Source organism: Phalacrocorax carbo, chromosome 3 (genome assembly GCF_963921805.1).
Source record: "Phalacrocorax carbo chromosome 3, bPhaCar2.1, whole genome shotgun sequence".
NCBI classification, from domain to species: Eukaryota; Metazoa; Chordata; class Aves; order Suliformes; family Phalacrocoracidae; genus Phalacrocorax; species Phalacrocorax carbo.
In genome coordinates, this window is record NC_087515.1 from 62,423,501 (window position 1) to 62,437,903 (window position 14,403).

Here is a 14,403-nt window from a genome sequence, read left to right on the forward strand (position 1 = left end):
GCACAGCCAAGGCAGCTGATCCAAACTGGCCAAAGGGATATTCCATAGCATACGACGTCATGCCCAGTGTATTAACTAGGGGGAGTTGGCCGGGGGAAGCAGCGATTGTGGCTCGGGGACTGGTGGCATTGTTTGGCGGGTAGTGAGCGGTTGCATCACTTGTTGTTTGGTTGGTTTTCCCACTCCCCAGGTTTTGCCTCTCTCTCTCTCTCTCATTATTTTGCTTTTTATTATTATTGTTGTTATTATTATTCTTACTATTTTATTTTAATTATTAAACTGTTCTTTTCTCAACCCATAAGTTTTCTTACTTTTGCTCTTCCCATTCGCTCTACCATCTCACTGGGGTGGGGGGAGTGAATGAGCAAGTGGCTGTGTGGTGCTTAGTTGCCAAATGGGGCTAAACCATGACAACAGGAAAAAAATAGAAGTGACTATACAATGTTACCTACTGTGAAATTGCTGTAGATGTTTTCTACTTGCTCCTTGTTTAATTTCCTTTGGAAAACAATCTCATATTTATTTTGGTCATTATTGAGCCTGGGCACTCACAGAATGTGTTAATGCATCTCATGCCTGCTCACATCCAGATTTTCTTAAGAGGCTGGAGCTGAAAAAAACCCAGTCTGGTCCCAAAGGGACTTTTGCCTTCCAAAGGACTGTGATATTGAACTTCAGGTCACCTCATCTTTGTAAATGGTTGTGAAGAGGCCTTCCTGGGATAAAAGCTGCAGCGATGTATTTCAGTCCAAGCCAAAGCCCTCTGAAGTCAATAGCAGCATTGCCAGCCACAAGTGTACAAAAAACATGAATCAGGCCTCCAGAAACATGAGGATGACATAGAAAGCATATTATAACTTCATTTAAAATAATAAAAAAAAGACCAGTAAACTTCTCCCTCTCTTTTGCCTTCTCCTAATTTCTGAATGCCTGGACATGGCAGGATCATGTTTTCAGAAGTTTTCAACACCAAAGCAGTCCAGCAGCCACTGAAAAAAACAATTGAGATTGTGCCTGTAAGAGCCAAACCAAAACAGTATCGAACACTGGAAAGTCACAATGAAATCCCAAGCCCAGAAACACTGCATGAGACTTCAGCAGCAGTGTACTGCTGCATTTAGAAGAGGAGGACTGCATGGCAGCTGAAGGTGAAGCTCAGGTGGGTTGCAGTCACAGTGATGGCTTGGCTGGACCACGCTGCCATGCTGGCACAGCCCGAGTTGCACGCTCTGTTGAAGAACGCTCACTTCGCTAAAAGTGCTTTCTCAAAGCCAATGCATTTGCTGAGGATCCAGAATGTCCGCATTATCTACTAACTCTGTACCAAATACACTGAAATGGGAGGAAAAACGTCGGCACAGAGCTGAGGGGGAAAGAAAAGGGGTGCGCAGCCCTTTCTCCTTCCATGGTGACCTCAAAGCAGAGTGATTGAAACCTGCTTCCCTGTTCAGAGCGAGGGTCCATGTGGTCAGCCTTCAGCCTTTCTCTTGGAGATGCCTGATAGCTACCAATTGGCTCCTTCCTTACCTGTGACTGTGTACCTGTATTTTCTAGCAGAGAAAGCAAGGCTCCACCAGCCTGATAGCTAGATGCTTATATGCCAGTGGTTTAGAAAAATGTCATTTAAATGAACTGGACTGAACTGAAGGTGGTTAGATATTTTTTCATCTATACACACATCATCAAACCCAAGAACCTATCAGTGCCTATGGTCAGGGCACACCTGATATGCTCTTATCCCTTGCATGTCATGAATTCTCAACAGACAAACCCCTACTGCAATTTTACATATAAAATACGCAACCCTCCTAAAAACTGCCCTGGGGTTCTGTGGCAGAGTGTTTCAATGCCCACTGTCCATACAACTCAGCCAATGTTCAGTGCTGTTACAGAAATTCCTAGGCTCAGAGCCACTCTGAGCCCTCCACTTAGGGACATTACATCCCTCAGAGCATCACAGAGGGAAGATATTCCATTAGAAGACAAGCAAGGAGTTTCGGTTCCCTGAACCACATCAGCCTTTACCGCAGGAGCCTTCAGTGTCAGAGTGAATCCCACAGACATTTGGCATCTACCAAACGCCACCAAACCTGGCTTCTGATCTCTCCTTGGTACAATTATTACACTGGTTGAACCACTTCCACAGTGATCCCAAATTGCCTCAATACATGAAAGCCACTCCCAAAACTCTGTTTCAAAAAGGTTAGGCTCCCATTAACAAACGGAGGTTAGGACTACTGAAAAGAGTGCATATTTTGATAGCTTTTATTGACATTTAAAATTATTAGAATCAGAAATCATTTGCATGTATTTTTAAAACACAAGTCCTTCTTATAAATGTGCATAATTTGAAACATCTACTCCTGAGTTTGAGAGAGATGCAAAATTGACACTTACAGAGCTCTGTCTTGATCATTTTTTCCCTCTCTCACATTTTTATGATAATCAATGTTTGTATAAAAGCATTTTGGATCAAATCTCATTTACTTCATACATGATATTCATGAAGTTTAGTTTTCTGAAATTTATTTCCTCTATGGCATATATATAGCTGAGACAAATTCACGGCAGCAGAAGTATGGAGTTCTAGTAAGTATTAGAAGTATTCACTTTACTAATTAGTGCCTGAATTAAAACCTCCTTGACATCATTTCTTTGAAAATAGCAATGAGCTTAGAAGGCAGACAAAAATTGTTTGTTCGATCAACCTCTCATTGTCAAAGCACTGTTGCCTAGAATTCAGCTATTCATGTAAATTCATCTATGTATATATTTATCTTACGCCTAGGGTAAAAGTGAGTATAATGCAACCCACTCACCAGGAATTTATGTGATATGGACTTGTTAATGCTTGCAATAGATGATTTCTTATTTTAATAAATGTCCTGGCTTCAGCTGGGATAGTTAATTTTCTTCACAGTAGCTAGTATGGGGCTATGTTTTAGATTTGTGCTGAAAACAGTGTTGACAAACACAGATATGTTTAACTGTTGCTAAGCAGTGCTTACACTAGTCAAGAACTTTTTCAGCTCCCCATGCTCTGCCAGGTGCACAGGAAGCCGGGAGGGGGCACAGCCGGGACAGCTGACCCCAACTGACATAAGGGATATCCCACACCATATGACGTCATGCTTACTGTATAAAGCTGGGGGAAGAAGAAGGAAGGGGGGGATGTTCAGACTGATGGCGTTTGTCTTCCCAAGTAATGTTACACATGACGGAGCCCTGCTTTCCTGGAGACGGCTGAACACCTGCCGGCCCATGGGAAGGAGTGAATGAATTCCTTGTTTTGCTTTGCTTGTGTGCGTGGCTTTTGCTTTACCCATTAAACCGCCTTTATCTCAACCCAGGCTTTTTGTCTCACTTTTACTGTTCTGATTCTCTCCCCATCCCACTGCAGGAGGAGTGAGTGAACGGTTGTGTGGTGCGTGGTTGCTGACTGGGGCTAAACCACAACAATAAATTATAACAACTCCACCAAAGTGCAAACCCATCCAAAACAGACAATATAATTCCAAACTTCGTAGAAGAGGTAAGCAAATAAATAAAGAAAATCCTTGCTTAAACTGCTGACACCAAGACTAAGCATGACGGGTCTTTTTCCCCCTGAGTTAGGCAGACTGGTTACAGGCATCTTGCCAGCACTTGCTCTGTTGGTGATGTTTCCTTTCTCTTTTTAAAAGACTGGCAGCTGCATTATTTTAGACATTTTGTTTGCATTTTACTTAACCCAGCTTGAGTTAAGAGTGATTTCAAAGTAACACCTAACTTGCTATTAGGCTATTACCTTGCTATTTTGAGATAGTGTGCCACCTTCCCTCACCCAAGGATGGGCAAATCTGCAGAGCTGCATGCCTCCTGGTGCTTCCTCCGTGGCAGGCACTGAGTGAAAGGCTTTATTTGTCCTCATGGAAGCTGCAAGGGGAGGAACTTTCTTCCAGGGTCTGGTGATGATCAGGAGAGCTCTTTGACACAGAGCCAAAAAAGGGCAGGCAGCATGGCCAAATCCCAATCTCACCCCAGAGTCTTTCACCCCTATAGCTGAAAGAAAGTCATTCACTCTGCTGTTTCCCTCCAGGTCTGGCAGCTTCTGCACTGCAAGGGTATAGCTTTCAGATGCTCTCTGATAGACCACTAAATGCACAAGCTGTAGTACAACGCGCTCATGTACCATGTGCCCAGTGATAAACATCCATACCATGGCATGAAATGGGCGCTGTTGGCTTGTAAGCCAAAATCACCTACAAAATCATATATACATTCACTAGTTCACCTGAGAAGATCCCATTAGGCAAATCCCAAGTTGACCACATGAATAAGAGAAAGCTCTGAAAATTACTGCATCAATCCTTTGGAAATCTCTCCCCCGAAAGATTTATGCTATTTGCAGATCAAAAGCCATTGTTTATCTCAACTTCCAAAGAATAAGGCAAAATTCATAGCAGATGTGTTTCCAAAGGCTTAAATAGCTGGGTGGCAGCATATTTTTTGGATTTGCTATTCACTAAAATAAACACAGTGTGAAATATTGCTGTTCAGTTTTGTTTGCAGCAAGGCATAACAGGAAGACACCATTATTTTATCAAATGTTCAGGGCTCAAAACTCAAAGAGCTGGAAGAAAAATGTCACGCCCCTGGGGAGCTGTAACTCTCCCTCTTGGCTCACTCCTAAGGATACAGAGTTGAGAGTCTACTCAGAGAAACACAGGCAGAGGTGCCTATAGCCCAAGTAAAGAAAGCAGCATGCCATGCTTCATCCTTGGGACTAGAGCAGTTCATATCATGATTTGGGATGTCCGCTGGTCCCCAGTGGATTACACTTGCTCTGGCTGTGTAAGTGAAATAACTTATTTCAAATCTAACCCTTCTAAGCTTGCCAAAACTGCCTTTAATCAGAAAAAAAAAGATCAGAATTATGTCTTGAGGACATTGCCTTTTCATGCTGCGCTTTGGTGGCACTCATCTTTTTTCAGATAAAAAGTTCACAGTTTCATTCGTGGTTTAAGCCACTAACATCTGTCAACCCTGACAACTGGGCAACAGAAGAAATAAATAAAAAAAATGGCAAGCAGATGACTGCTAATTATCCTTTCACTCACAAAGTTTAAATATAGCTGCCTGTGTTTGAACACAAAGAAGGGCTGCAATTAGGACACATTCAACTGCAAATGCACTGCAACCCCTTCTCCACTGTGTTAGTAGCTGATACAAAAAATACCTCAACAGCAGTTCTACTTGGTGCCTGTAATTTTCTTGAGTACGCTGCATATTAGTCACAGATGTATCTTAAAAGCTGTTATTGTCCCCCCAAAACAGAAAAAGTGAACATATGCGCTCTGGCAGGGGAGCTTTGCTCAACTGTGCTCTTTAGGGCTTGGTTCCATGAAATACTTCCTTATACATCCTTATTCTTTCAAGAAGGCATTTGAAGCTTTAAAGAATTTGATATCCAATGATTTAGCCATGAAAAAGTAAAGTGGCAGTGGTTACATTTTCCCTGTAGAGGTGGATGGGGTCCCTTAGAATAATCACATTTCTCTGCCAGGGAAATTCTGACACTTCTTTCTTCACTCCTATTCCTGCCCCCCAGACTAGAAGAAAAAAACCTCCTATATCAATTTTTCATATGGTGAAAAATTCTAAAAACCTTAGACTAATTTTTTGAAGTGACAATTTACCATTTGAAACTTTGTCAGATATTTCTCCTGAAAATACAGAAATGTGCCTGAAATCAGAATTCATTCTAAAAAAAGTGGATTTTCACAAAAGTCTCATTTCATCAGGATACATTTGTATTCAAAGAAACTTTAGCTAACCTAGCAACTTCAAATAATGTAGGGATTGTGCCAGACTTCAGCCTTTTCCTGATCCTCACCACTGTGCCAAGCTTTATTTTAAAAAGGCTCTGAAGTACTTCTCCTCCATTCCTAACGTTCAGCAAACCTGTTTTTTTCTTCAATTTTTACTAGATCTTTTTTTCCCTCCCCAATGAATCCCTAAAACTGAATGAACTTCTGCTCTGCCTATACAAATTCTCACCTTTATCTCCCTGTGACAATCAGAAAATAAAGTTTGCAGGTTCCTAGTCCATCCACATCTCAGTCTCTGGGGTCAAAGAGCCTCTAACATCTGGGAAGCACTGGAGTGCATCAGACTTGAGTGGGCAGGACAGAACCGAACACACACACAGCCAGACCTAGACAGAGGATCATCAAAAGTGGTATGTAGGCTATCGACACAATATAAGTGAGATTTATTGGAAGCTGTGGAGAAGATAGAAAAGAAGCTAGTAGCGGAGAGGGGAGTGAAAGAGTGGGGAGAAGGAGAAAGGAAGAAAAACACGAGTGCCTTTTATTTCCAGTATAGTTTGGATAGCAATGACTTGGGTAAAGGAGCCAAAACTGAGCTACCAACTGATGCATCCAGCTAACAGAAGCAGTGTGTGGGACTGTGCAACTGGCCAAATTCCCCAAGTGGGGGCCAACAGAGTTTGTGTGCGAGACTGAAGTCATGTCTGAGGTTGAAGGGGAAGGAAAAGTAACTGCTTTTAATAGGAGTCCACTTTCCCCAAACAAGTTTTTCTTCTTGATACTGCAAATTTTGCAAATGTTAAAAAAGTGTAGGGAAAGCTGTAAAATACATGTTTAATTAAAAATAACCACTAAAGGCTACATATTCTGAAAAATAAGACATTTAGTAAAAACCACGATCATTATTTCAAACAGAAGCCATTTAGACACAGTATTTTAGCATGTAAAGAGTCACCATGTTGCCACCTGCGGTAGAATGCTTCCTCTTCCACATTTCCCTCCCAGCCCCCCACTGTTTGGCCCTGCAATGTGGACAAGCAGTTTTAACAACGACATGAGAAATGGGAAGGGCAATCCAGAATGTGCTAGAAATATATAAGAAACATGAGAGATATGAGAGAGGGTAAGAAAGTGTCTTACCACCACAGCACGCAGTGGTTTAAGCCGCTTTTTAGCTCCGCTTTGTTATAAAGTCCTCTACCTGGGAGCTCATCAGACTTGCAAAGTGTAGTGGCTTTGAAGCTTCACGCTATATTAAAGCAGTGACAATGCTTCCGAGCCCATTACAGTAACTACTTGATACTGATATAATTTACTAACATTTCACTGCTTCAGCCTTTCAAAATTCAAAAATCCTAACAATACTAAAGACACCCGTAGAATTTATACAACACAACATATTAAAAGTCCAATTCTGCATCAAAACTGCACGATGCATGATGGGGAACAAGTTTTCTCAGCTCACCACTGAGGGAAGTGTTGACTGCCTACAGACTCTGCTTGTGTTTCAGGAAGATCACAGCGCTTTCCGCATGAATGAAACACATGAGCATCCCTTGTTGTGGTGGGTTTTAAGACTGACAATTTCAGAGATAAAGTAAAAAGTGATTGAACTTGGAACACTGAAGCCAGGGTTTGCCATTTTCTTCTGGATATTTTTCCTTTTGTGCCATTTAGTTTGTACCAGAGAAAAATTAACTTCTGCATCTGTTAAAAATAGCAACACACTAGGTAAAATGCTAGGGGGAAGAAAAAGAAGAAAAAATGAGAAGATTACTATTGAAGATATCTTTGCCTTATGCTAAAGCATATTCAGTGAGAACTACTAAAAATTCAGAAGCAAGGCTAATACTGGTGTTATTGAAAACTTAAATCCTACAGAGTTTCTGGCACTGAAAAAATTCTGACTTCAAAAAGCAAAAATAAATAAAAAAGTAAATTCTTCATCAATCTTTAAAAAACCTGCCAACTACCCCCAGCCCTTTGACCTTAAACAGTGCCTGCTTTTTCAGGAAATAATGGCAAAAAGAGCAGGAGGTGGGGGGTGGGGAAGAAGGATAAATGATTTCTGCTAATGATGGATTTGAATGATGAAACTTTTAGGTTTTAAAATGAAAACAAATGCTTTTTTTGGAACAAGTTGTTTACATTCAGCAAGAGAAGGAATAAAAACTCTTCTTCAGCTACTCTTTAGATCACTTCTTCAGACTACATACTTGACATGCAGTCTGATATTAAATGGTTACTTGCTAGAAGCCACAGATCAGCAGGAAGTGCTAAATGCTGAAGGGCCTTGAGAAACTAAAACACACAGAGTTGCAAAATGCTGAACAGATCCCACAGCCAGCTACTGATTAGTTGCTGCAAAATATGCATTAAATCATATGCTGCAAATGTTTGCAGTCCAATTTCTGCTTAGCCAACCATGAAGATTATTACCACGTTTAGAAAATACTTTTTTCTTAATCCTGAGCCTAGGTTTGAATATTGGATTGTAAAGTTGTTGTCCCAGAAACTGGGTCATGTGTAAACGGCACATAGTATACATGGTTTGTATTTGTAAATCATAGTGTTCCCTGTGTTCCCAGTGTTCCCCGTTTCACACTTAAACAGGGTTAACACCAAGAACATACCCCAGTTATTCTGCAGGAGTTGGTGCGGAATAATGTCTTTTAGTCCAGGATAAACCAGGCAGATTCTTATTTTATATGCAATGTTGTATAAACTTGTATTAGAAATGGCACATACTTCTTCCCTCATGCCCACCTAATCTTATAAACTAAACCAGTTTTCAGGCAGCCTTAACCTTTATCAATGTCTGCACAGTAAAAAATGTTATATGATTCCTGGGTTTTTGCTCAGCACACTTCTGAAACCTCAAGTTACATGTAAGGGTGACTGGAATGAGATTTAACATTATGGGATGATGGTCTAAGCGTGTTTCCAGATTATGAAGAAGTAGATATTTCAATTCCATAAGCATATGTCAAATTTCATATGGTTATGATTGCTGCCTCTTTCTGATAGTTCAAACTTTCAAACTGATGGAAAACTATTCATGTGGACTTATAGGAACAGGATGCACTGTTTCTTGGAAATTACACAGTCATGTTCAGTTTAGATTCTAAATCCCCAACAACAATGATTTGTCTTAACTTCTGCTATAGTTTTCTACCCCAAATTATCTGCTTTGGGCTTCTTGCAAAGTTGTGTACTTTGATTTGTGTTGCAAATGAGTTGATACAATGGAGAATCATGTTTTCCCATAACTCCCCTATTTTCATACAATGTACCAAAACCAGATGCTCTAGTTATTATGAGTGTCCTTCCACGTCATGAGGCTGCTCTCCCCTCACCCCCATCTGATGACTGAAAAACACCATCTTTCTAACTGCCCTTCCAAAGCACATCTGACGTCTTCTTCACAAACACTGAACTCAAATCTTATAGACTTTGGTAGGGCACATACTTGCTCGGTGTATATGGAAATGGGATCTAAGAAACTGGAATCTGTAGCCATTTTGGGAAATACAAGTGCGGAGGGAAATACAGGCAAACCTTTACAGCTACATATTTACCTAGCCAATATTTCCCTTTTCTCCTAGGTTCCAAGCCCCCATATAGTCAAGTCAGTCTCTAGATAAGAGTTTTTAGGGTTTCGCTCTTTCTCGATGCTCAAATACCTCCAGCTGTCAAAAACATTTTATTTTCTTTGCATAAGCCAGAAAGTTTGACCTTTAAGAAGATAACCTGACATTTGTTAAGTTCGCAAAGAGGAGCACCCTAATAATGAAAAGCTCCAATAATTCCAAAAGTCGTCAATTTTCTTCCCATCCAACAGCAGCCACTCTGACCACTACATGAAATCTTCCCTGCTTCTTCACTGAACAGGGTGAGTTTAAGCCATCCGTTCACCCACTCTGTTCTGGAGTCAGCAGCAGAAGGAATTGTAGTTGTTACTCATTATCATTTTGAATACAATAACACGTGAAGGACCACTTTGCTAGTCAAAAATTCACAGAATAATCCTGGGACGTACAGGTTTTGAGGCAGGACTGTCATTTGCACTCAGCCTTTCACTGTCTGCTGCAACCCAGCATCTGGGGTATAGCCTGAGGTATTGATGAACGGCTCCCTGAATTCTCAGGTAGGGTTTTTTTTTTTTCATCTATCATCAGAAAGGTGCAAAAAAAAAAAGCATGAAAAGAATGGAAATATGCATGAGAAGCTCACCTCTCTACCTGGAAGGTGTGCTTCTTAGCAGTGGAACATATTATCTGAAACTTCTAACCATATGTCAATCCCAGAGTGGAGAAATGGGTGGTTTTTTGACTTCTGATCTGAGCAGTAAAGTTGCCTTTTCACCAAGATGCACCTCACCACAAACCTCCCCACCTTTGGAACAAAATGCAAGCCTGCATAGCAAAAACCACAACACTAAAAAGAGAGCAAACTGAAAACTGTCTACGTGGACATGCAGATAAAGAACGGGCACCGCAGTAGCTGAGGTTGGTGCCTGAGGGCTGTCATGAACAGAACCACCGGCGCCGCTTCACAACCAGAGCGCAAAGGAGGCTGATAGGAAACAGCAGCCTCGCCCTCCACCCTGCAGCCTGGGGCTGACTGCTCACGCTGAGAGCCGACCTCAGCCCCATGGCCACCAAGTCTACATTCTGGATAAGTTCTGGGAAAGAGTTTGAACAAGGTCTTTATTTCAAATGCAGTTTGGTCCCCATCTATGCTGGGCAAATCGAGAACCTTGGTCTACCTTTAATGTGGGTTTAAATCTAGTCACTAAACATAGAAGGCTGCTTAAAGGTATGTAATTCAAGCTGCATTCTTGTAGTGGCTCTGGTGCTGCTCTGAAATTTTAGGACAATATTTTTTACTTCACTAATCTCCTAGAGACACTCCGACGAACTAGCCAGTGGTCAGGTAGGGCGTACCATGACGTTGAAGTGATGACCAGGCTATGCCTGCCACAGAGGCTCTGAGCTTTAGACATTGCAGGGTCTAAATCAAGAGTCTAGACTGTTGCCACCCTTATTCATCATGGGGATCACCTTATTCCTCCCAGGGTTTACCAGAAGTAAAGAAAGAGTTGGAAGGTAAAGGCCTGGTATGACGACAGGCGAGGTGACAGCCCAGAGAAGGAAATTAAATCATCTTCTACCACTACCCTAAAAGAAGAGGTCAGCTTTAAGAAGAAGAAAAAACCTGCAGATATACTGTCCTCACAAACTGGACTGCAGCTGGTGAAGTGAGATGCTGTAAAGTGATACCAGGAAGTTGCTACTTTCAGCATATGATAATAGCAGAGGAAGGAGTAGGGGTAAGAAAGCACAGGCAGCATAAACATGGGGACCACCTGACCAGCCTCGCTGTGCTCTTGAGATACATAGGGTACTGCTCTAGAACAACCAACACACATGCATTTTATAAGCCACTGCCAAAGTTGCTTTTAGAAAGGCTATTATTGTATTTTCTTTAGCTAGAAGGGTGCCTACAAATACTGCCTCTTACAGATCCTGCACTGAGAATGGTAGATCAGGAGGTAGTAAAATAAACAGTGCAAACTGTCTATAGGAGTACCAACCCATCGCTGATGGAGCGCGAGGAGACAATATCGTCTTCTCAGCACAACTGGCGAAGGGATCTAGAAAACAAAGACAATATGCAAGAGAAACAGCAACTTGCGACTTCAACAGCTGCAAGTGAATCACTCCAAGAACAGTCAGTAAGCAAACATTTTGCAGGTTATTTAAAAAGCAAATTGTTCTTTTCTAAATGGAGCAGCTGAAGCACAGGTAACATCTGATGTAAATGAGTGACCTACTTTAAATTAATCAAATGGTACAGCTAGAGAAAGAGGTAGAAGAAAAAAGAATAATAAGGCTCATATTGTTTCACTAAGTGCTTCACATTTCTGTCCCCATTATAGCTGTTCTCCAGGTTAGTGGGGGAATGAAAAAGCAGGCTCTTTTAATGGCATCTCAGTATAAAAACAATTCTCTAACCACCACATTAAAAATTAAATAGTTAAGCATCTCTAATGCATACTTTTTAAAGAGGGAATCAACAGTTGTGTGGAAGCATGTAAGTATTTCTGTTGTGCCCAGTGAGCAGGCAGAAAAAAATACAGGAAGCGACAATGGAGAAAATACAGAATGAAAGAAAAATTGTCAAAAAAATAAAAACCAGAGAAAGCTGCTCTTGTCATTTGCTGGCAGGAAGCACATCCTCAAAATTAAGAGAAAAAATCAAGTAGGGCAACAGGGAGGCCTAAATTTTGTGTGTAAGAAACTACAAATAACAACAGATCTTCAATAACACCATCGTTTTACCTCCACTGGATATGCCAGTGTCTTGTAATGAGCTGAGCTCATTGTTAGTAGTCTTTATAGTTAAGCTAACAACGAACATAGTCTAACATTGACATAGTCTCAATCTTGTCAACCTCTGTGGCGATCCCTCTGCGTCCAGGTTAAGGCATCTTGTGTACGCATCAAGTCGTAGGGTGTTGCTCATACAGCACTCTTCCAGATGGTGCTGAAAGACACCTTACACCTAAAAGCAGTCCTTTCTGACTTGGACAAACCACTGGAACCTTCTCCCTCCTCCCTGCCCCAAGTGTCCTTCAACATAACTTTTGAGTAGACACAGAAAAAGGTAGAGCAGAAAATGATGCACAAAACAGCACGTAGAGTTGTTTTTGCTCGCAGCCTCTGGCCCTACAAGCTGAACCTACTTGCTCCTGTGTGACTAAGCAAGTTTTCACTCCCTCTTTCCTCATCAGGCAGCCATAGCCATATATTTGAGCTTCCCCAAGCAAATGGTCTGCTTCATCTTAACGCTTCCTGAGGAGCAAACATAAGAGGACATTGTGGTCCATTGCAGACCCGACCACGCACCGTGCTGTCCTACTTGTGCTGCAGCAGAGAAGGTTCCTCAGTGCACTCAGGAGCTTCCCTGATGGCTTTGTGGATCAGGGTACCTCTGTGCAATAGAGTGTATGAGTGCATCCAAGATACCTACACTGTTAGTGACGTATGTGCCTACAGTCTTTGTTTAGTCAACAGAACAGGGCTGATTCGCAACCATGTTAGCAGGCATTTTCAAAGTGTGTGCAGCAGTATGGAGACCAGATTTTCATTTTCCTTAATACCCATCCTCAGGAAACAGCCTGAGTAAATAACAGCCCAACTGAGTATGTATTTCTTTTACTTTGGCCACTGTCAGATATCAGCACTGTAAACTAGGACACTCACTTCCTATCATTTTACAGAGCAAAGTTATCTGGAATCCTGCAGAAAGTCTACTCTGTCCCAAAAGGCCAGCTTCCACCCCCAAATCACCCCCGCGCACCTCCTGAAGGAGGATGGCGGGATGCTGACTCACACATTTTTTTGCCTCACCTGTTAGTGTAAAACCCGAAGGCTATATGAGTGCATGCAGTAAAAAAATCCTAACACACAACTGAAGCATAACGTGTGAAGCAGCAGGACAAGGAGTTTTGATGTCCCTGCAATACACCCTGAAGACTTCCTGGGGCTTTTCTGCCCTTGCAGTCAGAGATGCTTTGGCCAACGGGTGGGTACCCACGACTTTACTGGGGTTCGTTTAAACCTGAGAACACGGGTATGAAAAGCCAGGAACTTGACGTGCACCATCTCGAGGGGGTAGATCAAGCACCATGTAATCCAGGGACCCACACTTTGGCCACCGAGAGAAGACGGTCCCAGCTCTGGGAGGGCAGGGTGTGGAAGAGGATGTCTTTTTCCCAGTTTCCCCAGTTCAGCTCGGCTCGGGGCTGGGGGGGGTGGGGGGGCTCGGACACAAGGACCCTCCCCTCCCTCCCCCTTACCTGAGCCGCCCACGTTGGACCGGAGCAGGCAGGTTCTCCGGGAGGAGGAGAAGGAGGAGATGTCGCTTTGGGAGCGGCCGCGGGGACCGGGCAAGGACCAGGAGGGCAGCGGTGCTCCCCCGGTGCTCCCCGGCCTCTCAGCCATCGCCGTCGGGGAGCCGAGAGGGGCAGGGAGGAGAGCAGGGGAGGGAAATAGGCGGTGAGGGAGGGGAAAGGGAAAGTTTGCAGGGGAGGAGCCGCCCCTCGCCTCCGACCGCCCCGCCGAAGCGGGGCCGCCCCGCCGGGACGGCGGCGGGGATTTCGGGTCTGTCGGAGCCTAAATTTTGTGTTTGCACATGGGTAAAGCAAAAGCGGGGACGGACCCTCCCGCGTCCCCTCCCTCCGTGCATCTGCACCCCACCAGGGTGTCTTCGTACTTCCCGCTCCCATTATTTCCAGCTCTCGGGGGGGGGGGGGGGGGGGGGGGGGAAGAGAGAATCGGTTAAAAAAAGAGCCAAGCAACCGACACCAGCACTTCTGTTTTGTGTAACAGGGTGTCCTCCCTCCCCCCCCCCCCGGCTACCCCCACCCCCCCGTCTCACCCACAAAACCGGGAGTTTGCACAAGGCATCGCACCCCCGCAGCCGAGCGGGGAGGGGGATGAGTCAAATCTCCTGCTTCCCCCGCCACACACACACACACATACACCCTTCGTCTTTCTTAAGGTTTGGGTTGCAGGCAAGAGGCTTT

General features: G+C 43.3%; 1 protein-coding gene across 2 annotated transcripts in view; it reads right to left on the reverse strand.

Moving 5' to 3' along the window:
* Nucleotides 1–13,834, reverse strand: part of PHACTR2 (phosphatase and actin regulator 2) — a 143,417-nt gene extending 129,583 nt beyond the window's left edge. For both annotated transcript variants that reach the window (XM_064447127.1, XM_064447124.1), the window contains exon 1: nt 13,675–13,834. In XM_064447127.1, the coding sequence (XP_064303197.1) occupies nt 13,675–13,819 (145 nt within the window). In that variant the 5' untranslated portion in view covers nt 13,820–13,834. The remainder of the gene's footprint in view (nt 1–13,674) is intronic.
* Between the last annotated feature and the right edge of the window lie 569 nt (nt 13,835–14,403).